General features: G+C 35.2%; 3 protein-coding genes and 1 long non-coding RNA gene across 6 annotated transcripts; all 4 read left to right on the forward strand.

Moving 5' to 3' along the window:
* Positions 1-2,882: 2,882 nt before the first annotated feature.
* Positions 2,883-3,801, forward strand: LOC132617664 (G-type lectin S-receptor-like serine/threonine-protein kinase At4g27290; the record flags this gene model as incomplete). Its single annotated transcript, XM_060332718.1, has 1 exon — positions 2,883-3,801. A coding segment is annotated over one exon (828 nt), but the record flags the coding sequence as incomplete, so codon positions are not given.
* Positions 3,802-3,810: 9 nt separating this feature from the next.
* Positions 3,811-6,487, forward strand: LOC132618303 (G-type lectin S-receptor-like serine/threonine-protein kinase At4g27290). Of its 2 annotated transcripts, XM_060333373.1 has the most exons (7): positions 3,811-4,143; positions 4,410-4,526; positions 4,650-4,774; positions 4,843-5,053; positions 5,397-5,634; positions 5,715-5,865; positions 5,953-6,486. In XM_060333373.1, the coding sequence occupies exons 1-7, from the start codon at positions 3,816-3,818 to the stop codon at positions 6,253-6,255; spliced, it is 1,473 nt and encodes a 490-aa protein (XP_060189356.1). In that variant the 5' UTR covers positions 3,811-3,815; the 3' UTR covers positions 6,256-6,486. The 2 variants fall into 2 exon arrangements, with proteins under 2 accessions (XP_060189356.1, XP_060189357.1); XM_060333374.1 differs by lacking the exon at positions 4,410-4,526 and having other exon boundaries at positions 5,953-6,487.
* Positions 6,488-8,224: 1,737 nt separating this feature from the next.
* Positions 8,225-12,604, forward strand: LOC132618304 (uncharacterized). The gene is made up of 5 exons (XR_009574049.1): positions 8,225-8,416; positions 9,301-9,351; positions 10,560-10,645; positions 11,295-11,374; positions 12,397-12,604. It is a non-coding gene; the product is annotated as an uncharacterized LOC132618304 (long non-coding RNA).
* Positions 12,605-17,609: 5,005 nt separating this feature from the next.
* Positions 17,610-22,547, forward strand: LOC132618302 (G-type lectin S-receptor-like serine/threonine-protein kinase At4g27290). 2 transcript variants are annotated; one of them, XM_060333371.1, is made up of 8 exons: positions 17,610-18,715; positions 18,859-19,175; positions 19,781-19,897; positions 20,058-20,200; positions 20,269-20,479; positions 20,569-20,806; positions 20,887-21,037; positions 21,129-22,547. In XM_060333371.1, the coding sequence occupies exons 1-8, from the start codon at positions 17,766-17,768 to the stop codon at positions 21,429-21,431; spliced, it is 2,430 nt and encodes an 809-aa protein (XP_060189354.1). In that variant the 5' UTR covers positions 17,610-17,765; the 3' UTR covers positions 21,432-22,547. The 2 variants fall into 2 exon arrangements, with proteins under 2 accessions (XP_060189354.1, XP_060189355.1); XM_060333372.1 differs by having other exon boundaries at positions 17,612-18,715; positions 20,076-20,200.
* Positions 22,548-24,654: the final 2,107 nt, after the last annotated feature.

Here is a 24,654-nt window from a genome sequence, read left to right on the forward strand (position 1 = left end):
CCTCTTCGCCTTGCTCCGCTTCTGAGTTTTGGTTGCGTCGCTCCGATCTAATCCAATCTCGAATGCACACTAGTACTTGCAAGCTAAAGCCGGATAATGAATGTCTATGGTCTCCAATTTGTTGTCTTCCTTGGCTAAATGCGCTCTCCGAAGCCACGGTTGATACTTGAACCGTAAGGATATCTCGAGTCATTCTTGAAAGTACCGGATAGCTTGCCTTGTACTTCTTCCACCATGCTAAGATGTCCAAGTCATCCTTGATATCCACATTTGACTGCATCAAATAAAAGTTAAATTCATCAAAGTTTGCAGTAGAAGAAGACGTTGGCTGTGAATGTAAAACTTTTAAACCCGACAAGCCCTTTTTGCTACTCTGAGAAGTAGTAGGGCGTGGAGCAACGGGTGTAGCACGTTCTTCCAAACTAAAATAATGAGTAAAAACTCTTCTAAACTCATCATCAATAGCGAGATCGGCTTCAGCTAAAGATGGTTGAACTCCCTCTTCAATTTCTAAAAATGTATAAATTTGACTAACCAAATTTTTAGTATAAAACACTTTTAAACAAGGATTTAAAAGGGAACCCAATATAAATAAAGTTGGGATGGGAAAAAAATACTTCTTAAATTTGATTATCATTTCAAAAATAGCCACTTGATAATCGGGTTTATATTTATACTCTTGTAAAACTCTAGCTATTTCCGCTAAGTAGGCTAAAATTCCGGTTACCGTGGGATAGAATTGTCTAGAAAAAGCAAGAGTTGCATTATAAAAAATTTCTAAGAGTTCAATACATTCTTTAACATCTTCTCAATGCCTAAAAGTTAACCAATCCTCACTATCAATATTATACTTGTTGTGAACTTGTTGTATGGGAATCCTATACTCATATGCTTGTTGTAGCATAATGTAAGTGTAGTTCCACCTAGTCTCAATTTCTACTTGAATTTTCCTAGGTCTAAGGTTATTTTCCACACAAGCATTCTTAAAATCTCTAATTCTTCCCCTATTAGCATTACAAAAAAGAAACGCAACAACATTTCTAACTTTTTGAACAGAATCATCAAAATGCATAAGACCATCTTTAACAATTAAATTTAAAATGTGACAACTACATCTTACATGAAAAATATTTCTTAGAGGAGGGTTTATTTCTCTTTTTAAAAGACCAATTGCCTTTGTATTATTAGAAGCATTATCTAAAGCAATACAAAGTGTTTTTCTATAAATGTTAAAAAATCTCATTATAGTAGACATTGAATCGGCTAAAAATTTTCCATCGTGACGACCTTTTCCTTCGTCGTATAAAAAAGCTATAATTCTTTTTTGCATAACCCAGTTGTCATCAACCCAATGACATGTAATAGCAAAAAAATCTAAATAGTTAATACTAAGACCCAAATCAGCGGTGAGACAAACATTACAATTTAAAGAATTAAATACATGGCGCAAATAAAATCTATATTTTTTAAACAAATCTATAACATCGGCTCTACAAGTACTTCTAGGAATACCCTCAAATAACGGGTTATAACAACGTTGAATGTAAGTAACAAACCCCAAACCCGAGGGAAAGGAAAATGGTAAACAATCATAAGCTACCATTTTAGCTATTTCTACGCGTTCTTTTTTCTTGTCATACTTAAAATTTCTACCGGTTCGTGGGTCTATCGTCATTTGAATCCCCCCCACATTTGAACCCGTTTGTTCTCCCCAAATATCCATATGTTTGGTTCTCATATGAGCATTTAGTGTACCCGTTCCATCATCCTTACCAGTTCCTTGCTTAAAACTAAATACTTGTGCACATAGGGTACATGTAACTAATTGGTTTTCCCTATCCTTAGTCATAAATTTCCAAACTTTAGCTGTTGGCTTACGAGTTCTAGGCGGTTTGTCTTGTGTATGTGATTGTGCAGGACCTGTATCTCCTATGGGATTTTCGGGGGGTTGTGTTTCATCATCATCTAAGTCTTCATTAAAAGTGTCGGTAAAATGTTGTTGCATTGCCTCATGACCTAAAAGTGGATTATTTCCACCAACATCAATACCTAAATTAGGTGTTTCTTCCACAAATGTTTCCTCATTAAGCGCACCCCTAACAGTACGACTACTACTACTGGCACCACGTCTTAATCTCTTTGACATTATTAAATAGAAATCATTTAAATCACAAGAAAATAAATTACAACAAATTAAATTTGCTAGAATTAAATTGCGTAAATTAAATTTCGAAAAATAAATTGCTAGAATTAAATTGCGAAAATTAAAGATAGAATTGGAAGGAAGGTACCAAATTGCCGAATTAATTTCCAACAAAGCGAAGGCGGCTAGAATTGCAAATCCACCAAAGCTACTTCGGATTGTTGCAAAATCACCAACTCCACCAACAATATTATAATTGCAAAATTAATAATTGAAAGTTGAAACTATAATAAGACTTTGTGGCTAATTATTGCAAAGTAACTATAATTGAGAGATTGAGATTTGTGAGAAAGATGAAGAAGAGTGAATTGAAATGAAAATGAAGAAGGGTTTATATAGGGGTGGGGGAGGGGTTAAAGTGTTAAAAAAAAAAAATTGGGGGCCAAAAATTAAGAAAATGACCGTTTGGCAACGGCCATTTTTGCAAATGGACCGTTGCCAATGGTCCATTACCGAGGCCCAACGGCTCTTTCCTTTTTTTTTTTTTTTTTTTTTTTTAACCGGTTTAACCGGTCCGGTTCCAGTTAAACCGGTTTAACCGGTTCCGGTTAAAAAAATTTTGGAACCGGACCGGTAAACTAATATCCGGTTAACCGGTTATACCGGTTCCGGTTCCGGTTCCGGTTTAACCGGTCCGGTTACCGGTTAAAACCGGTTACAATGAACCGGTTGACACCTTTACGTTGGCATATGGTACAAGAAGATAGAACCTAGAACTGTCGTTTGGGTTGCAAATAGAGACATTCCACTAAATGACACTTCAGGAGTGTTAACACTCAAGCCCAATGGGATTCTTGTACTTGTCAACAGTTCCAATGCATCAATTTGGTCATCAAACTCATCAAGATCCTTAAAGAATCCAAAGGCGTGGCTCCTGGATTCTGCTAACCTTGTTGTAAGTGATGGAAATGACAAAGACCCCAGAATTAATTTCGCGTGGCAGAGTTTTGATTATCCAGGAAATACATTATTACCTGGCATGAAGATAGGAAAAAATTTGGTCACGGGCATGGATAGGTCCGTAACGTCATGGAAGAGCACGGATGATCCTACTCCTGGTGAATATGTAGACCGTGTTGATTCTCATGGATGGCCGCGATTACTCGTGTCCAGAAATTCATCTATAATATTTAGCTCAGGGCCATGGAATGGTATTGCATTTAGTAGTAGTCCTAACAGTAAAGCAAAAGCATATTACACTTTCGAGTTTATTGTTAATCAGCAGGAAATTTACTACAAATACGAGCTTAAGAATGAGTCCATGCCCACCAGGGTGGTGCTCAACCCGGCTGGGGTGATAGAACACCTGACATGGATTGAGCACACTCAGAGCTGGTTTCTCTACTTGACAGCACAACTTGATAATTGTGATCGTTTTGCTTTATGTGGACCTTATTCGAGTTGCAATATCAATAACTCCCCTCCATGTGACTGTCTGAAAGGTTTCACGCCTAGGTACGTATTTTTTAAACTATGTGCCCATCTAACCTTAAGCTGTTGGAGATAACACAATTTTGATAACTTAGTTATGTCTTCATACTCCCCTCACTTTTAGGCTTGATTTTTTTTTCTTAGACCAAACACGTGGATTTATTTTTCAGATTACTTAATTATGTCTTCACAGGATCCTCAAGAGTCTGCAGCAGACTGGTCTAGTGGTTGTGTAAGGAGAACTTCTTTGGATTGTAACCAAGATGGTTTTCTTAAATTTACTGGTATCAAGATGCCGGATTCTAGGAACTCATGGTATAATGAGAGCATGAACCTTGAAGAATGCGAGAAAATGTGCTTGGCTGATTGCAATTGTACAGCCTACTCAAATCTTGATGTTAGAAATGGCGGAAGTGGATGCTTACTATGGTTTGGAGAACTCATTGATATTAGAGAGTTCAGCCAAAATGAGCAAGACCTGTATGTGAGAGTAGCTGCTTCAGAATTAGGTAATGATCCTACTCTTTAGAATTGAAGGAACTCTACTATCTCATTTACTTACTTGATGGACATTAAAGTTAATTAGGTGCTTTAGTAGTTGCCAATTTCGTTGTAAACGATATGGCGATTTCATTGTAAAGGATAAGAATTCTTTTATCCACCTATAACAAAGTCTCCCTGTAGCTTTGCTAACCTTAGCTGAAACAAAATTGTGTATGGATTTATCAGATGTAAATTAAAGACTGCTTATGGACGAATTATTGAATATAATCAGACAGGAATCGGTGGAGAAAGAAGTCAGTCCTGGTTGCTGTCATTTCAGCAGTGGTAGCAACATTTATCCTCAGTTTTATAGCTTGGTTTTCCTTCCAAAGAAGGAAAATCAGAACAGGTAAATATACTCGAGGTACTCTTGTCTAACAACTTTATTAGAAAATTCTGTCTGGTTGACATTGTTCGCCTTTACCAAATTCTCATTGATATCATATTTGGGCAAATGTATATATATTGACAGGTTCAGAAGTTGAAAATGAGGACATTGAGCTTCCACTGTTTGATTTAGTTACTGTTTCAACTGCCACTGAGAACTTCTCTTCGGCTAATGTGATTGGGGAGGGTGGTTTTGGACCGGTTTACAAGGTAAATCAACTTTCATCCTCAACATCTAGCTAGAAGTGGCATCTTTGACCCTTGATTGAAAACTGCAGGGTATCCTACAAAATGGACCAGAGATAGCAGTAAAGAGGCTATCGAAGTATTCTGGACAAGGCGTTCAAGAGTTAAAAAATGAAATCGTTCTCATTTCCAAGCTTCAGCATAGGAACCTCGTCAAGCTTTTGGGTTGCTGCCTTGAAGGAGATGAAAGGATGCTAATCTATGAGTTTATGCCCAACGCTAGCTTGGACTATTTCATTTTTGGTATGCTATTCATGATTCATTAACTAAATACTACTCCCTCCGTCCCAAAAAGAATGTCTTCCTTTCCTTGTTAGTTTGTCCCAAAAAGAATGTCTTCCTTCCCTTATTAGTATGTCCCAAAAAGATTGTCACATTTCTATATTTAGAAACAATTTAACTTTATGAGATGATTTACAGTCATACAAATATCTAAGGCTTGTTTGGACCACACATTTCAAAAGTCTTTCTTATTTCTTATACTCCGTGTCAAGTCAAACGAAGACAATCTTTTTGGGATGGAGGGAGTACTTGATAAGTCCTCAATATCTCTGCAGCACTTAATGATTAGGTCTATATTGTGCAGATCCAAGCAGAAAAACTTCACTTGCATGGAAGGACCGCTTTGAAATTGCTATGGGAATATCTCGAGGTCTTCTTTACCTTCACCAGGACTCGAGATTAAAAATTATTCACAGAGATCTCAAAACCAGCAATATTTTATTAGATAGTGACATGAACGCCAAAATTTCTGATTTTGGCCTTGCCAAAATTTTTGGTGGAGACCAAGTGGAAGGAAAAACAAAAAGAGTAATAGGGACATAGTAAGTTCTAAAATCTTGACCATTGAATTTTCTATTATATTCAATCAGTACATGAGCATAAATTTATTGAGTTGATGCAGTGGATATATGTCGCCGGAATACGCTGTTGATGGGAAATATTCAGTAAAATCAGATGTATTCAGTATCGGCGTAATCATTCTTGAAATAGTTAGTGGAAGAAAGAACAGGAAATTTCATCATTTGGAGCATCATCACAATCTTTTGGGACATGTAAGCACATATATCGCAAACTTCATTCTCTTAAGTTACTTTCTACTGTAAATGCAACTGTCTAAATGTGTTATTTATGTAATTTAGGCATGGTTACTTTGGACTGAAGGCAAAGTGTTGGAATTGATTGACGAATGTTTGAAAGAATCATTTTCAGAATCTCAAGTGTTGAGATGCATCCAGGTCGGTTTGTTGTGCGTCCAAAAACTCCCGAAGGATAGGCCAACAATGGCATCAGTAGTTTTCTGGTTGGGCAATGAAGGTCTGGTTCTTCCTCAACCAAAGCAGCCTGGGTTTTTTATAGAGAGGAATTCAATGGAATCTTCAGAGTCGACTGATGAAGCATATCTAAGTAATAGCATGTCGATAACAGTTCTAGAGCCAAGATAGGCACAAAATCACAACTGGAACTTTTGAAATGTATCGACTTAGTCAAAAGTACTAGTGTATATATGACTATATGAGGTCAATTCAGGAAGAAAGCCGAGTATTTTTGTTTGTCATTGAAATGCATTCTTTCGATACTATCCTGAGTAGAAACCTTACAAATAACTTGTGAAACAGGGCCTACTCTAGTCCCTTCCCTATTTTTGCTCTCAAATGCTGCTGTCTAAGGCATCTCACCGTCTCCGAAAGAGCTTGTCAACTAGAAAGATGTTATTTTAGTTTATCCCCAAATGATTATCACAAGTGTCAGAGACATGGCTTCTATACTTTCTGATGCAAATGAAAGTTATTAGGTTCGTTCATTTGCTGGAATGCAGTAGGCAGTACCTGCTGGATTCTTTTTCTTTTTATACCAACTGTGGAACAAAGCTGATTTTTTGAAATAATATCGAAAAATCCTCTCTGACTTGTAGTCCCAGCTGCAAGTCCGTTCTACTTCTCACCAAATTGTATGAAATTGAGGCAATTGTTGTAACGACCCATTTGTTGTTTTGAGCTTTTGACTTCTTTTCCCTAATATACCCTTTCCGTAGTTTTAAAAAGTATTCTTGACTTGCAAAAATCGGTTGCACGATGATTTAATTAGCGGGAAAATTTTGAAATATATTTATTTAATGTGTGTGAATAGTTTATTCATAGGAATATGAGTTTTACCCATATAAGGTACAAATTGGTAAATAAAGTATTTGATGGAATGACTATATTTTAAAGTCTAAGTTGATGAATAATATAATTGACTAAGTGGGTCAATTGCTAACTTATACATAGTGGCTTAGTAAAAAGGTTATTTTGGACAATTGTTTAGTTAGTAATTAATGGGCCAAGTCCACAACTCTTTTAACACCATAGGTTACACGGCCTATATACAAGAATGATTTAAGTTAATAGGTTTGGACATTTTTTTAATATTAGCACAAAAACCTTGAGACATCTACTCAAAACCTACGATGAAGAGGAGAAATTGAGTGCCTCAGGTAAGAAACTGGTTAAAAGCATTAGTTTGACTTGAATTTATTGCTATGAAATATCTCTATTGCCAATTATAATATTTGCTACTAGAATGAAGTTAATACCTAATATTAATCGGAAACAAATTGCTGTGCTTGGTTCCTTTAAGTTGGGAAATAAATTTGTAGATATCTATCATGGTTTAATAATGACCAAATGATTAGAATGGATGTATTTAAATGAAAAAGTTTGGCTGCCATAATATTTGATGTAGAGAAATCACTGGGCATTGAACGCATATATGCCCAGTTTATAAATTTCATTTCTTTTGGACTAATTTAGTGACCAAATCCACAGTACTCCTCACGTTTCCTCTAAATGGGTATGACTTAATGTTAAAAAGTGTTATATCCCGTATTTTTGAACGTCGAATTATTTGTAAGCTGAGGTGGGGCCCACACGTCAAGATTTTTTTTTTTGGACATGTGACAAATTATATGAATCACATATGTGAAGTTAAACACAACTCAAGAAGGACCCTTGGGCCAAATCAAAGTGGAAGTCCTCCAAACGAATATTTTTAAGAAAACGTTTTCGGGTGACCTGACTTTGGGGGGCAAAAACGGTATTATAAGTTTGGAATTTGGAAAAATACCAAGCAATAGAAGTTGTAGATAACTGAATTAGCTTTCCAACCATATGTCGTGGGTTCTCAGGTGACGTCGGTGCAAGGAGATATGGATGTTTTAAGGTCGAAAGGTCAGTGGGCTAGGCCCAACTCGGGACCAACCGGGTTGGCCCAAAAAAAAAAAAAAATTTAGGCCCAATTGAGAAGGGGTGGCCGGCCAAGTATAGGCCCAAGTCCACCAATTAATAAATTTTTCCATGTGTCAAAATAATATAAGGGGTCAAAACCCCTAGAAACTTCAAGAGAAAATTAGAAACCAAGAACAACACAAAGAAGAGCACAAATATAAGGCCATTCGGCCATAGCTTGAATTTTTGCCCCTTCGAAATCTTTCTCCAAAAATTATTTTCTTGTGGTATTTCCACTAATTCAAGGGTACTTTACAACTTGGTGTAATTATTTTGGAAGAAAGAGCACTTGTTTCTTCAAGTTGACAACTTGGTCAAGTGAAGAAGATTGTAGAAAAAGGTAAGAATTAATCCCTTTTTATTATGTTATGAAGGTTGGTTTATGTTGTAGTATATAGAAATGAGTAGAATTTATGGAAATATGGAAGTTTACAAGGTGGGTTTGCATGTGTGCATGTGTATGTAATGTTGTATAAATAAGATGAGTTGAATTTTATGTTGTATTCTAGTTGAGGTTATGGTGAAATTTATATTGGAAATGAAAGTTGAATGAATTTGGTTGAAGTTGGAAATATAGGTGTTGGCCGTGTGGTGTATGGAAATTGAAATGGGAATGAATTAATGTTGTTTAATATGTTAGTTGTGATCCTTGCAATGTAAATGAAGGCAAAATGGTTTAAGTTGGCATTGAAATGGAATGTAGAAAATTATGTCATTTTAGTATGATTTTATGATATTATGGAAATGTAGTTGTTAAGGTGCAAATTGTGATGATTGTTGATGAAATTAGAAGATGGAAACATGTTATGAATAAGTATGTTAAAGATTAGAAGTTTTGGAGGAATTATGGCTTTGGTGGAAAGTTTGTATATCTTGTGAATATATTGTAGAAATGATATGAAATACTTCCGAATTATATGGTAATGATTTTGGTTAGTAATGAATATGAGAATGTTGGTATTGATTTGAAAATGTGAAGTTGGAATGAAAGTTATTGCTTTATGTTGGAAAGAAGACTAGTTGTGTTATATTGTGATTTGTAGTGATTGTTGTTGTTGTTGGTGTTGTTGTTGGATTGTTGTTGATTGTTTTGGCCGAGTTGAATTCTCGGGGGTGTTATATGTATAGGGGAAATGCTGCCCAAATTTCTGTAGAAAAGTATTGATTTAAGATTTAAGTCCTAAAGTCTTATGGTTAACATTTGGTAAATGTGACCATTTGTAGATTTTGGGCGAAACGGGAATTGAATTTGGAAGGGCGTAAAGAGCATATAAGGTATGTAAAGCTATCCCGATTCTTCTTTTGGCATGTCCTAGGTGCACTAGGATCGGACTTGAGCCTCGGAAAGTATTCTGTTCATCGGAATCCGCATTTGAAAATACCCCTTTTTCATTCAATGGAATTGAACCCTATGAGTATGCTTCGTTGAAAGAATTGTGTAAACTTTCGCAAATTGTCTAGAAAATTATGGAATGTCCCCAGGACCTCCGTAGATGACTCTATAAGCTTAATATATGTAATTTGGGCCCATCGCTTCAATGGACCCGAGGTGGGCCCCACTATTCCCGCTTTGTCCTTTATGGTACTATTGTCTTATTTACAAGTAATATAAAATGAAATGTTTTAACTACACCTCTAACTATTAAGTAAAAATTGTTTTAAATATTCCATTAAGTCTTATAAACTGTTTTGGAACTTGGAAACGAACTCAGAAAGATTATGCCTCCGTAACCCATTATGACATCCGAAATACGCTTACTATGATTCTGTCCGATTTCATCATTTCGATTTGTCATTCGATATGCCTCATTGAGTCTCTGGAAATATATGGTATTTTTATTGCATTTAGTTTCTCACTACTCCGTTCGTGGATGCCTCAATGTTTCCCCCACTGAGCCCGGGCCAGGATATGTTGTCAAGCGTATTCCACTGCATTGTTCGTCGTGCCTCGATGTGAGGGGGCAGGTATACATGTACATGGGTTGTGGAGTATGATGTGCCATGTACACATATTCTGATATGATATGATACGATCTGATATGGCCATCTGATATGATATGTTATGTTACGGGGTTATTCCCCTTTTCTGATCCTTATGTGTTGTGGCACCAGTGTCGGGGGGTGACCACGTTCTGTCTGCCGAGTCCCTTGGCAGGGGCCGGATATAATATGGCATATGTTTCTGTACACACTCTTTATGTTTTGAAAATATGCATTTGATACTTTGGATATCACACTCACTTTTCCGTACGTTTTGTTCCGGTTATGATTTTATTCCGTAATGGGACCAGGTATGACACACGTTTTCTGCAAGTACTATTTATGCTTTATGATCAGCATTTTGCTAATCTAGATATTCCGTTCATTTTCTGTATTTTCTGCTTCGATTATGACTTTGTTTACTACGTCCCGTGCTTTACATACTCAGTACATATTTCGTACTGACCCCCTTTCTTCGGGGGCTGCGTTTTCATGCCGCGCAGGTTCAGATGACAGATTTGTTGATCCGTCTGCTTAGGACTATATTCTGCTATTTCGGGGTGCTCTTTTGTCCGGAGCCTATATTTTGGTACAGTCCTTTGCTATTGTATATATGTACGCTATTCAGGGGTATGACGGGGCCCTGTCCCGTCTTATGATTCTGTTGTGTTCTGTAGAGGTATGTAGACATACATGTGGGTTCTGTATATGTTTTGGGTTGATATGATCTGTGATAGCCTTATCGGCTTCCACGTGTTATATCTGTTCATCTATGATAACTAGTAACGCCAACTGACTTTTATATTGATACATTCTGCTAATATGTTGATTTGGGTTATTGGGTACGTATGGGTGTCCAGCACGGACACTAGTCGCGGCCTACGGGGTTGGGTCGTGACAAAAAGGATCTACGGAAACAGAATGGATGCTGGGTTTTTTTTCTTTTTTTTTTTTGTGTTGACGTTTTCTATAGCAAGTCTAGGAAAAATGAAGGGGTTATACGCATCAGGTCATTTAAGCATTAGGATAATTATGTCTGTTGGTTCAGTAAGAAACCGCTGTTGAAACAAATTGTTTGTGCTTTGTTAGCGGCATTAAAAGAGCAAATGGATTGATAATTACTTTATTTGCTTAGTAATTTTGCTTGCCCGATTGTGGATAAAGAGAGGTAGAAGGTTGGTTTGTTTATGGAATGGAACGAGAAAGTAGAGTAAAAGTCTGCTAATGTGAAATTTCAGAACTACGAGAAGATCGGGAACATTCAGAGATGCTCAGAAAAGGAAAGACGACTTTGTGAGTTCGTTGGCTCGACTTTGAGGTAGGTTACGGTTTACCTTATGGTGAGACTTTGATTAGCGAAACGTATGTTTAGATGATATTGTTGGAGAATGCATGTAAGCCTTCGGGTGCGAAGTTGGGATGGATATTGTCTTAAGTTGAGCCTTGTTGTATGATTTGGGGGCTAGCCACCTCGTTGTGTTGCTAACTCATCTTGATCTATTTACTTGTTGGCTCGTTGACACGTTGAGATATTGGTAATTGTGACTAGTGATAGATCATGGCCATGATATTGTGGTACTTTACTTGAATGATATTGAAATGAGAATGGTGATTCCATTGTGGCTTATTGTGTAGCCTTATTGCTGATATTACTTGTATGCCATGTGTGGTACCGTTTCGGATTGAATTGGTTGTTAACATTACATTTCATCATACTCATATGCATTTTCATGATGCATTGATATATGCATGGTTATGGCACTAATGATGATATGTGAGAGAGTGTAGCCTTCGAGGTCTTTGCCGAAGAGCGTAAAAGAGAGATGAGTGTTTGTTGCCCGAGGTTTCTTGCTGGGAACGATGGAGTGCCCAATGCCCAAGGTCTTTGCCGGGATCGTGAGAGTGTGCTCGTGATCCGAGGTTATATTCCGGAGCGAGTGGTACATGGACTTCGCGGGTCCCCCATGGGTCATGATCGCCGAGACGTGGAGTTACTCCATCCGGGACATGTTGTACAAAGCTGCATATGCATTGCATTCATCCTACATACATTATTGCATTGCATTGTATCTTGGTTCCTGTTGATTGTTGTGATAGTACTGTGATGTACTGATTCGAATTGATTATACTGAGACTTGGCACAATTGGGTTTAGATGCTATAACATAAAAGATGACTTGTTCTGTGGATATGGATTCATGTTGACTTGTACTTGTTGGTTTATGTGTTTATCTTGCTTATTGTCTTTATATACGTTAGCTAGTCTTAGTCGGCCTATGATACCTACCAGTACTTATTATTTGTACTGACCTGCACTTGCTGCATTCTTTTATGAATGCAGAGTACCAGTTGAGATTGACTTCTACTCTTCGTGGCTAATATTCGAGGATTCCTGATTCGAGTCCTTCATGGTGAGCATGAGGACGTTCGCTGCCCGAAGACTCTTTTTATCATTATGTATTTATTTTCATTCTGAGACATGATCTTTGAGGCTACTATGTATTATTATGATACAGACTTGTAGTATTTAGTTAGATGCTCTTGTATGACCAGATCAGATACTGGGGTGGATTTCATTTACTTCTGCATTTTTTTTTATATTATGATTGTGAGACTTACGCTATTTTATTTCTTTCGCTATTTTCTCTTATTTGTGAATGTTGAGTTAAGGGTTCGCCTACCGACTTGAAAAAGGTAGGTGCCCGCATGACCTAGGCAAAAATGGGTCGTGACAATTGTACCAAATATTGATCTTTAAAAGAAGTTTGCTAACTTCATCATTTGTTAAAGAAAAATCACTGTCATGCTGTTCCTGGTGCAGTAGGTCTGGGATATGATTAGGCTAGCGATTCTTACCGGCAATCTTAATGACCTCTATGCAATGCAACAACTTAATTCATTGTCTTACGGTGCTATGAGAGATGCTCCCTTCGTTCCTCCACACTCGCTTAGGCTACGAGTTATTTTAGAAGAACAAGCAAGCTACCTGATCAAACTAAATCCACAGTATCATTTTATCTGAACATGAGAAAGGAGGAGAAAATATACTTTCCATATGTCACTTCAATTAAAAACTTTGGTCCAAATTATAAAAAGAAAGCATTAATTGTTTCTATTTTCAATTCTGCCCGGCCTTAATGCTATATCGTCATTAATTACTCTTTTAAGGAAGAGATAAGAGTAATTTACTCAAATACTTCTAATGATAAATGCAATTACTTAAACAGTTTTCTTAAAGGGTATGTCGTAGTCTTAAACTACATATTAAAAGACCACCAAGAATATTAACTTAGCATGTTTAGATGATAAAATTAAGTGATAATATAAACTAATTTAATCATGATTTAAGTTTTAAGAATTAGTAACATGTATTTATTACTTTACTAGTTTCTTTGTACGTGCTTTGCGCGTGACCAAAGCGCGTACTTCATTTGATAATAAATACTATAGAAAAAATTTAGACGTAGCTACGAACTTCGTCATTAATCCATCGCTAAATTACATAATTCATCACTAATCAATTGGTACAGGATTAACGACGAATTGTCCTCAGATGCCTCATTATGCCAAAGGACTTCTATGGGAATATACCTTATTAAAATTACTATTCCATTATTTGTGTAACTTAATATTAAAAACAAAGAACCAACACAAATTCTTTCAACATGATTTTTCAAATATTTGTCAGATAACAAAAAGTACAAATAAGATATAGAATATGTTATACTCCATCGTCTCAATTTATTCTGATAATCTAAGCATAAAAATTTATAAAGTATTAATACTGTACATTACAATAAACAAAGTGCTCAATGAGATTTAATATTTAAAGATTCTAGTGACATTTTATCTCCTTTTTAATAGGATTTAAAACTTAAAAGAGTCATACAATAACATAATTAATTTGAACTATACAACTGTTCAACCTTTAATTACACAGAGTTTTGTGCTTTTATAATTTATAATAGTATACATAACATTGTTTTACGCTATTTTCTAACTATTGTGAGTTGTATATTATATTTATGTTTTGCATTATTTTTCATCTTTTTCTCTTGCAATATTTCAAAATTGGTTGTTAAAATTAATTGTAGTAATGTTAATTTTTAGGTGGTCATAATGGATTAAGAACCGTAGATAGTTAAAAACATGGAATACACTTTAAGAACTGATATATATATATATATATATATATATATATATATATATATATATATATATATTTTACTTTAGATGTTAATACAACTACTTGTAAAAAATTAACTATACCAAAAAGGATGAAGATGAGTTTCATTTTCGACTTTACCTTCTTCATAAAACAATAAAATTATTTTGACTAGTACTTAAAAGAAAAACCAAACTTAAGAATTCTATTTATTAATGTCTCCTTGAACAAATAGAAATATTGTTATTAAGTGTACATATTTCACTTAGGACGTCATTTATATATAATAAGTTATTAATTATTATACTACTAAAAATCTTTGCACGTTATTTTCAGTCAATCATCACAAGAGATATTGCCTCGCATGTGTAGTAGCCTCTACAACAATTGTAAAAGTTATACGTAAAGATAATGAATACATAACTTAAAAATATTTATCTAACATATATGTAAAATCAAAACATACGGAAAGTACAAGTTTCAGTTGTTGATAGATGTATTTGTTTTTATTAGATACATCTTCAAGTTACGATAAGCAAATTGGTAAAAGGACATCAACTTGACGAACGACGATAACTATATTTTCTGGGAGTATTATTCATTATATGATTGATTTGGGAAGAATAAAAATATAAAATAATCAAACAAAAGTGCTAATCAAATACATCGGGAGCCTTCAAATTTCACGGTTCGTGTGCTATGTTTCAAGAATCATACAGTATAAATTTATAGCATAGACACAAAAATTAAAATAAAGCAGAATTTGGTAACCCAAAAGTTGAAACATATGTCACATTTATAGCTTTTAACACGTTATTTTTAGTTGTAAAAGAATAATTATTAAATATATGTACCTTGGGGAAAGTTGAAACTTGCATTAGGCCGTTTATATATAGTATTTTGCATTGGTTGTTTGCTTTCATAAATTATAGTCTGATCTTTTTTGTCATGCTTTATTTTGAGTCGAGGGTCTTTTGGAAAGAGTCTTGTTACCTTGCAAGGTAGGAGTAAGGTCTACATACACTCTATCCTTTTCATACCTCACTTGTGGGATTACACTGGGTATGTTGTATGTTGTTGTTGTTTTAGTTAGATGTACCTCGGGGAGGATGCAAGCTTATTGTTACCGGGTTAATCTGACTAGTACTCTCAATGCGGAGCACAAATATCTGTGTTAAAATTCTCTAAAAATACAACAAATAATAGTAAATATGAACCCACAACTTTAAAAAATAATAATGAGTACTTCAATCTTAAGTACCTTAAATGTTGAACTCATAAAACTTAATCTTGGATCTGCCTCTTAATATACCTGCAAATCAACACAATTTTGATCAACCCACAATTTAGTCATACACCGTATACGTCTTCCTTGTCAGAATCTGCTAACCCAGAAGTTTGAAACATATTAACTTTTACAGCTTTTAACACGTTATTCTTCTTTGTAAAAAAATAATTACTAAATAGATATGTACCTTGGGGAGGATGCAAGCTTACTGCTATCGGGTTAATCTGAACTCAGTACTTTTAATGTGGAGCGTAAATGTATGTGTTAAAATTCACTAAAAGTACAATAAATAATAGTAGTAAATATGAAACCACAACTTTAAAAATATAATGAGTACTTCAATACTAAGTACCTTAAATGCTGAACTTATAAAACTTAATTCAGAATCTGCCTCTTAATAGACTTGGAAACCAACACAATTTTGATCAACCCACAATTTAGTCCATACACCATATGATTTTTCCTTCTAAGACATACGCAACAATACTAAAAACGATCTAGTGAGCTGTTTATTTTAACTTTTACAATACAAACTCATACTCTGTGAATGAAAATCCAAAAGTCTTTGCGATTGTGTAAACTTCAATTACCTTTTGGTCGGCAGAGACTAACACGTAGATATTTAATTCTCTATAGGAATACATGCATGTATATTTACTGCTAAAAAAATGCTTTCTTATAAATTTCACTATATGTTTATGATAAATCAATACTTACATACAGAATGAGAAGATCCAGACTGAAAGTCGTCCGACAAATAGCTTGATTGGTTTTCAACATCCATCTTTTTTTTTTTGATTGGATACGACTTTATTTATTTAGGTTTTAGGATTCTCTTTAGGTTTAGGATTCTTAATTTTTTGCCAAAAATAACGCAGTTTTTATTGCAGTTTTTATTTTAAAAGGAAATATCTATTATTAATGTTTATGTATATTAATTTTAGAAAAATAGTAAATAACAATTTTGTCCTAGATATAAGGTAGAATTGAGTGTTAAAAACTTTTTCAACTGGTGTAAAAAAACGACCAGATGTATTACTACACATTTAATTGAAGTCCTAAATATAAGATAGAATTGTGTGTTAATTTAGGACTCTAATAATTATCAATACTACGGAGGAAGAAAGAGGTTTTTATTATTTAGGGTAGTTTTTTTTTGCTAAAAATAAGGCAGGTTTATATTGCAATTTTTATTTTGTAAGGAAAATATATATTATTAGTGCTTAGTAATAATATATGTAAGAAATTAGTAAATGATTATTTTATCTATTACGGAGTCAAAGAGTAAAAAGTTTAATCATGGCCATTGACACTTTTAATATAATATAGATTATAATAAATATGTAAGACATTTTTGTCTCAAAATGGAAAGTCAATGGTGTCCAGCTATGAGAAAATTTCAGAGTTTCACATCCTAAGTCTTAGGCTCTAAGCCGCCTATGGTCCCTCAACAGAAAAGTTGAAAGAATTATCACTAAATTGATCAGTAAACTTAAGTGATTGGCTCATAAAAAAGTTAAAAGGAATTCACTTACAAATTGGGTAGTTCCAAAATAAATAAAGAAGCCGTGATAGACCTTCATGGGTTCTTTGTTTAAGGGATTAAGGGTTATCCCACTATAAAATTTGGGATTAAATTTGTCCAATGTTTGATTATGACTCATGAGTATTAACTAAAATCAGGATGAATTTTACACCAACATTATGGGATTATCTATCCCATATACAAGGTGGCCATTATTTATCCTGGTTATATCTAAGGATTGTAATCCTGGCATAACCTTGTTTTAAACCAAACGATCATCGTTTTCGAAAATCAAATACTAGGCCATTCCCTTAAGATGCTTCCAAGATCCATTTCGCACTTAAGGGCGTGCCTAATGGTCAATGAAGTGGATGAGAACCATGAGGTCTCAGGTTCAAATTTCAATTTGATACAAAAATATTAGATGACCTCTTCTCATCTTATCTAAGCCTTGATGCATAGAGTTACTCCGATACTAGATAACAGGTATCCAATGAAATTAGTTGAGATTATTTATAAAAAAAGATCCACTAAAAATGTTTTCCTTTTCATTTTCCTTATAAGAGGAATATTGGACATAAGACTTTCGTATTCTAAAGTGGTGGGCAAGGAAACTTGACTGTGTCGATCAGGTATTTGTCAATCAGGTATGGATATTCTTCTTTGGGTCAGCTAAGTTGAAGCTCCAAGGTTTTATTTAACCTTGTCAATCAAAAATATGAGTCATAATCCATGAAAGGCCTACTTTCTTTATTCGTTTGCTCCAATTTTCTCTTCATATTACTAACTTCTGCAGCACTAGACACAATCACTACAGATAAATCCATTAGAGATGGTGACACAATTATTTCAGCTGGTGGGATTTATGAACTAGGATTTTTCAGCCCTGGAAATTCCAAGAATCGCTACGTTGGCATATGGTACAAGAAGATAGCACCTAGAACTGTCATATGGGTTGCCAACAGAAATATTCCACTGAACGACACTTCAGGAGTTTTAACACTCAAAACCAATGGGGTTCTTGTACTTGTTGATGATTCGAATGTCTCAATTTGGTCATCAAACTCATCAAGATCCTTAAAGAATCCAAAAGCGCTGCTCCTGGATTCTGCCAACCTTGTCGTGAGTGATGGAAATGACAGAGACCCAGGAATTAATTTTGCGTGGCAGAGTTTTGATTATCCAGGAAACACTTTATTACCTGGCATGAAGATTGGGAAAAATTTGGTCACGGGCATGGATTGGAGTTTAACGTCATGGAAGAGCACGGATGATCCTACTGCTGGTGAAAATGTAAACCGTCTTGATTCTCATGGATACCCACAATTGTTTGTGTACAGAAATTCATATGCAGTATATAGCTCAGGGCCATGGAACGGTATTGCATTTAGTGGTAGTCCTAACAATAAAGCAACTCAATATTACACTATAGAGTTCGTTATCAATCAGCAGAAAATTTACTACAAATACGGACTTAAGAATGAGTCCCTGCCCACCAGGGTGGTGATCAACCCAGCTGGGGTGATAGAACACCTAACATGGATTGAGCACACTCAGAGCTGGTTTCTATACTTGACAGCACAATTTGATAATTGTGATCGTTTTGCTTTATGTGGTCCTTATGCAAGTTGCAACATCAATAACTCCCCTCCATGTGACTGTCTGAAAGGTTTCAAGCCTAGGTATGTATTTGTTAACTATTAGAGATAACACACTATTAATTACATAGTTATGTCTTTGATCGCCCCCTCCTGTGCGGTCTTGTTTCTTTTTCTTGGGCCAAGCACATATCTTTTTGTTTGATTACTTAACTATGTTTTCACAGGGATCCTCAACAGTCTGTGGCAGACTGGTCTAGTGGTTGTGTAAGGAGAACTTCTTTGGATTGTAACCAAGATGGTTTTCTTAAATTTTCGGGCATCAAGATGCCAGATTCAAGAAACTCCTGGTATAATGAGAGCATGAACCTTGAAGAATGCAAGCAAATGTGCTTGGCTGAATGCAATTGTACAGCCTACTCATATCTTGACGTTAGAAATGGCGGAAGTGGATGCTTACTATGGTTCGGAGAACTCATAGATATTAGAGAGTTCAGCCAAAATGAGCAAGACCTGTATGTGAGAGTTGCTGCTTCAGAATTAGGTAATGACCCAACTCTACACCATTCTCATTTTATTATACAATATGAATGCACAACTCTTTAATGAAGGAACTCTACTATTTTATTTTACTTACTTGATGTACATTAAAGTTGAGTAGGTGCTTTAGTAGTTTGTATTATGTTGTTTGCATTGTAAAGGATAGAATGCTTTTTATCTACCTATGACAAAGTCACCCTCTAGTTTTGCACTTTTGCTTACCTAAGCTGAAACATCAAAAAAATTGCTTTAAGAATTTATGATTTATCAACGATTAAATGGTTGCACATCTGCAGTATTTTCCCTTTTAGGAGCAGATAATCTAGTAAGAATTTGTCCTACTAATAGATTGACGATGACACTTTGCAAAATCTTACTCTATGGTGACTAGGACGTATTCAGTTAGTACAGTGATGAGTTAGTAGGATTGCCAAGGGATGAGACACTTCTTTCCTGAAAAGGTCTCATAATATACTTGACCTCGTGGCAGATCAAGGTTGTTTACATGGACTACCTTTTAAGTAATAAACTCATGAAAATTACCACTTCTATGTCCAACTCATATGTAAATTGAAGACTGCTTATGGACTAATTATTGAACATATTCAGACAGGAATCGGTGGAGAAAGAGGTCAGTCCTGATTGCTGTCATTTCAGCAATGGTAGCAACATTTATCATCAGCTTTTTAGTTTGGTTTTCCTTCCAAAGAAGGAAAAGAAGAACAGGTAAATATACTTGAGGTACTCTTGGCTACCGACTTTATTAGAAAGTCATTAACTCTGAATGTTGTGCTACCTAGGTGGATTTTCAATCTGGCTTACGTTCTTCGTCTTTACATTTTCTCATTATAGGTAAATATACTTGAGGTACTCATGTTTGTGACAGACGGATTTGTATTGACAGATTCAGAAGTTGGAAATGAAGACATAGAGCTTCCACTGTTTGATTTAGTTAGTGTTGCTAGTGCCACTGATAACTTCTCTTCTGCTAATGTTATTGGGGAGGGTGGCTTTGGGCCGGTTTACAAGGTAAATCAACTTTGATCTTCAGATTCTATCTAGAAGTGGCAGCTTTGACCCTTGACAGAAAATTGCAGGGTGTCCTACCAAATGGACAAGAGATAGCAGTAAAGAGACTATCGAAGTATTCTGGACAAGGCATTCAAGAGTTAAAAAATGAAATCGTTCTCATTTCCAAGCTTCAGCATAGGAACCTTGTCAAGCTTTTGGGTTGCTGCCTTGAAGGAGAAGAAAGGATGCTAATCTATGAGTTTATGCCCAACGCTAGCTTGGACTATTTCATTTTTGGTATGCTATTCATGATTCATTAACTAAATACTACTTGATAAGTACTCAATATCTCTGCAGCACTTAATGATTAGGTCTACATTGTGCAGATCCAAGCAGAAAAACTTCACTTGCATGGAAGAACCGCTTTGAAATTGCTATGGGAATATCTCGAGGTCTTCTTTACCTTCACCAGGACTCGAGATTAAGAATTATTCACAGAGATCTCAAAACCAGCAATATTTTATTAGATAGTGACATGAACGCCAAAATTTCTGATTTTGGCCTTGCCAAAATTTTTGGTGGAGACCAAGTGGAAGGAAAAACAAAAAGAGTAATAGGGACATAGTAAGTTCTAAAATCTTGACCATTGAATTTTCTATTATATTCAATCAGTACATGAGCATAAATTTATTGAGTTGATGCAGTGGATATATGTCGCCGGAATATGCTGTTGATGGGAAATATTCAGTAAAATCAGATGTATTCAGCATCGGCGTAATCATTCTTGAAATAGTTAGTGGAAGAAAGAACAGGAAATTTCATCATTTGGAGCATCATCACAATCTTTTGGGACATGTAAGCACATATGGCACAAAACTTCGATCCCTTAATTCGTCTCTTTCTATTGTGATTGTAACTGTATAAATGTGTTCTGTTTGTAATTTAGGCATGGTTACTTTGGACTGAAGGAAAAGCATCAGAACTGATGGACGAATGTTTGGAAGAATCCTTGTCAGAATCGCAAGTGTTGAAATGCATCCAGGTTGGATTGTTGTGCGTTCAGAAACTCCCAGAGGATAGGCCGACAATGGCATCAGTCGTATTCTGGTTAGGCAATGAAGGTCTGGTTCTTCCTCAACCAAAGCAGCCTGGGTTTTTTATAGAGAGGAATTCAATGGGATCAGCAGATTCAAGTGATGAAGGGTGTCGAAGTAACAACGTGTCGATAACAGTTCTAGAGCCAAGATAGACATAAAACCACAATTGGAAGTTTTGCAATGTATCTACTTTGTCAACAGTACTAGTATATATATGACTATATGAGGTGAATTTTGAAATGGTATCTACTTATTCGAGTATTTCTCTTTGTCGTTGACATGTATTCTTTTGGTACTATAATGGACAAAATTGATTGGCCTATTCCGAGTAACATCCTTCTAAATTACTTGTGAAACAGGCCTAGTACTAGTCCCTTTTCTATTTTTGCTCTCAAACGCCGCTGCCTAAGGCATCTTCAGTGCATGTGATGTGCATGAGTCATTGCATCTCACCGGCGTTTTTGATTCAGGTCTGCGAAAGAGCGTAGTCAACTAGAAATATGTCATTTTAATTTATCCCTAAAAGATTGTCAGAAGTGACAGAAACATGGCTTCTATACTTGCTGATGCAAATGAAAGCTATTAGGTTCATTCATTTGGTGGAATGCAGTTGGCAGAAGCTGTTGGATTCTGCTTTTTCTCTTTTGGTACAGTTGCTTAAAATCTAAGTGGATTCTGTTTTTGATGTCAACTGTGGAACAAGGCTGATTTTGTGAAATAATATCGAAATCCTCTCTGAATTGTAGTCCCAGCTCCATGTCCATTCTACTTCTAACCAAATTGTGCGAACTTGAGGTAACTGTACCAAATATGGATCTTTAAAAGAAGTTTGCTAACTTCATCATTTGTTAATTGCAGAAAAAGAAAAATGACTGTCATGCTGTTCCTGGTGCAGTAGGCCTGGGATATGATTAGGCTAGCGATTCTTACCAGCAATCTTATTGACCTCTATGCAATGCAATAACTTCATTCCCTTGCGGTGCTATGAGAGATGCTCCGTTCATTCCTCCACACTCGCTTAGGCTACAATTTATTTTAAAAGAACATGCAAGCTACCTGATCAAACTAAATCCACAGTATCATTTTATCTGAGCATGAAATCTATCAGGACCTCAATCTACTTCAGTAGCAAGAAGAGCTGCAGTTACTCTCCACTCCATGTTATTTGAAACATCGTGTTCATCAATGTCTTAGATTTTGCATGCTCTGAGAAGAATGTGCACACTAACTTAGCCACCAGCGCCTACACAAATTCCATTCCACTAATATTCTGATGGGACGCTCCTGAAATGGTGAAAACTGCAAATTGTTTCTAAAATCTTGTACTAGACTGAATTTTTCCAACAAAAATTAAAAAAAATGAAATTGGACATAACTCCTAAAATTAGTCAAATCTAGGCAAGGATTGCCCACCAATGTGGGAACTCAACATTGGCACTTGATAAACTATGAGTAAATGCACATTACAAATTGTTGTATTCTATCCTAATAATGCATTTGAATATAGATATCACAAAAATGCTAAATCAAAATTGCACAATATACACTTATGTATACAACAAATGAATAAGGAATTAAATAAGTCACTTTGCAAACTTAGCAGGGGACTGAGAAAATGCAGAAGTAATTATTCATTTCTGCGGCATACTCAAGTTTTATGGAGTATGGATATGATGGTATATGAAGAAGATGTTGAACAGTGGCATGGCAAATTTTAGCACGTTTTAAAATTTGAAATTGAGAGAGAGAGGAAGCTGCACTGAAATTTCCTTTTGTCAAGGAAAATGATGCTAAAATCAAAAACTGTTTTCCCCGTGGGAAGCAACAAAAATAATGTCTCGTCCCTTCAATTTTAACTGTCCAACACCTCTTAACTTTATGTAATGCTACCTACAATTTTGTTTTGTCTTGAAGTTTAAGGAAACACCCTGGAATATTCATGTACTTACCTGTTTTCACTTTATATTGTGCACAATATGATAAAAACACTTGGATATTAGTGTCTTTTTGCGATCTTACAAATAAGTGGCAGAGCTGATCAATCCCGTCCAAAAATTATAATCTTGTGCTAGCAAATAGGATCACATAAGGTTAAATGCAAATAAAAGCCAGTAGAATGTCACATGATGCTCTAATAATCTTGGCAACTAAAAGATTGTGATCAACATTCGATCACATTTGAAAAAATTGGCTAGAAAGAGAGTAATTGCTCTTCTTTTCTACGTAGAAAGAATGACTCGTTTCTATATTTAAAACATGTTTACTTTAAACTTCTTATTTGACGCTTAATAGTAAGTTTTTATAGCCACATATTATGTCATGTTTCAGAATACAAGTTTCATAAGTCTTTTAAAAAAACATCTATGCCAGAATTAAACTAAGAGCCTGTTTGGATGGGCTTATATGTCTATAAGCTGAAAACAGCTTATAAGCTAAAAAAAATTAAGTTGGATAGTCTAACTTATTTTTTTTGGCTTATAAGTTGTTTTCAGCTTATAAGCTGTTTTAGATAAGATAAGTCAAATGGGCCCAATTATTTTTTTGAGCTTATTTTAAGCACAAAATGAATTTAAGCTAGCCAGCCAAACACTCAAAAAAACTGAAAACAGCTTATAAGCAACTTATAAGCCAATCCAAACGGGCTCTAAATCACATAAGAAATTGGGAGAGAGAGAGAGTAATAATATGGGCATTCCAACCAGACAAAAACGATTGCGACTTAATGTACTGAAAGGAAAACACTCAGTACATTTCCTTAGCATCCTTTATTCTTCCGAAAATAGACAATAAGAATAGACCCTTATGGTCCTGCTCTTCTTCGGACCACGCGCATAACAAAAGCTTATTACACCTGGCTGTCCCTTTTTATATTCCATCTTTGTATTTCTAGTTTAACTCTATATATCTAGAAGACACTTAAGAAAAAAAAATGAATTATATAGTGTTTATGTATTGGAGACATAAATTGTCACATTTTCACTGTGGTGTGGACGTGTGGCCTTAAAAAGTATTACTAGAATAAATGGAAAGTTGTGTCGACAAGAGAGTCGCACATCACCTTAAGATCTTAAGTAGGCGTTTGATCATGAAAATAAATATTTTTTACTTTATTTGATATTTTGAAGTTAGAGTTGGAGTTAGAGTTGAAGATGGAGTTGTGTTTGGTTATAGCTTTTGTAAAAAATGTTTGATAGTTTGAATGTATTGAAAGTAAAAAAAAAAATGAGAAAAAAAAAGTGAAAACAAATTTTTAGTTGTTTTCCGGAAATATTTCTCATGGCCAGAACTGTGCATGATTATATATTAAGAGTAATATTGTAGAAATTAATTTGGTAAAAGAGCTTCTTAATTTACAATAGCTTGAAATGTGAAAAA

The sequence above is a fragment of the Lycium barbarum genome, chromosome 11 (assembly GCF_019175385.1).
Source record: "Lycium barbarum isolate Lr01 chromosome 11, ASM1917538v2, whole genome shotgun sequence".
In the NCBI taxonomy this organism is placed as follows: Eukaryota; Viridiplantae; Streptophyta; class Magnoliopsida; order Solanales; family Solanaceae; genus Lycium; species Lycium barbarum.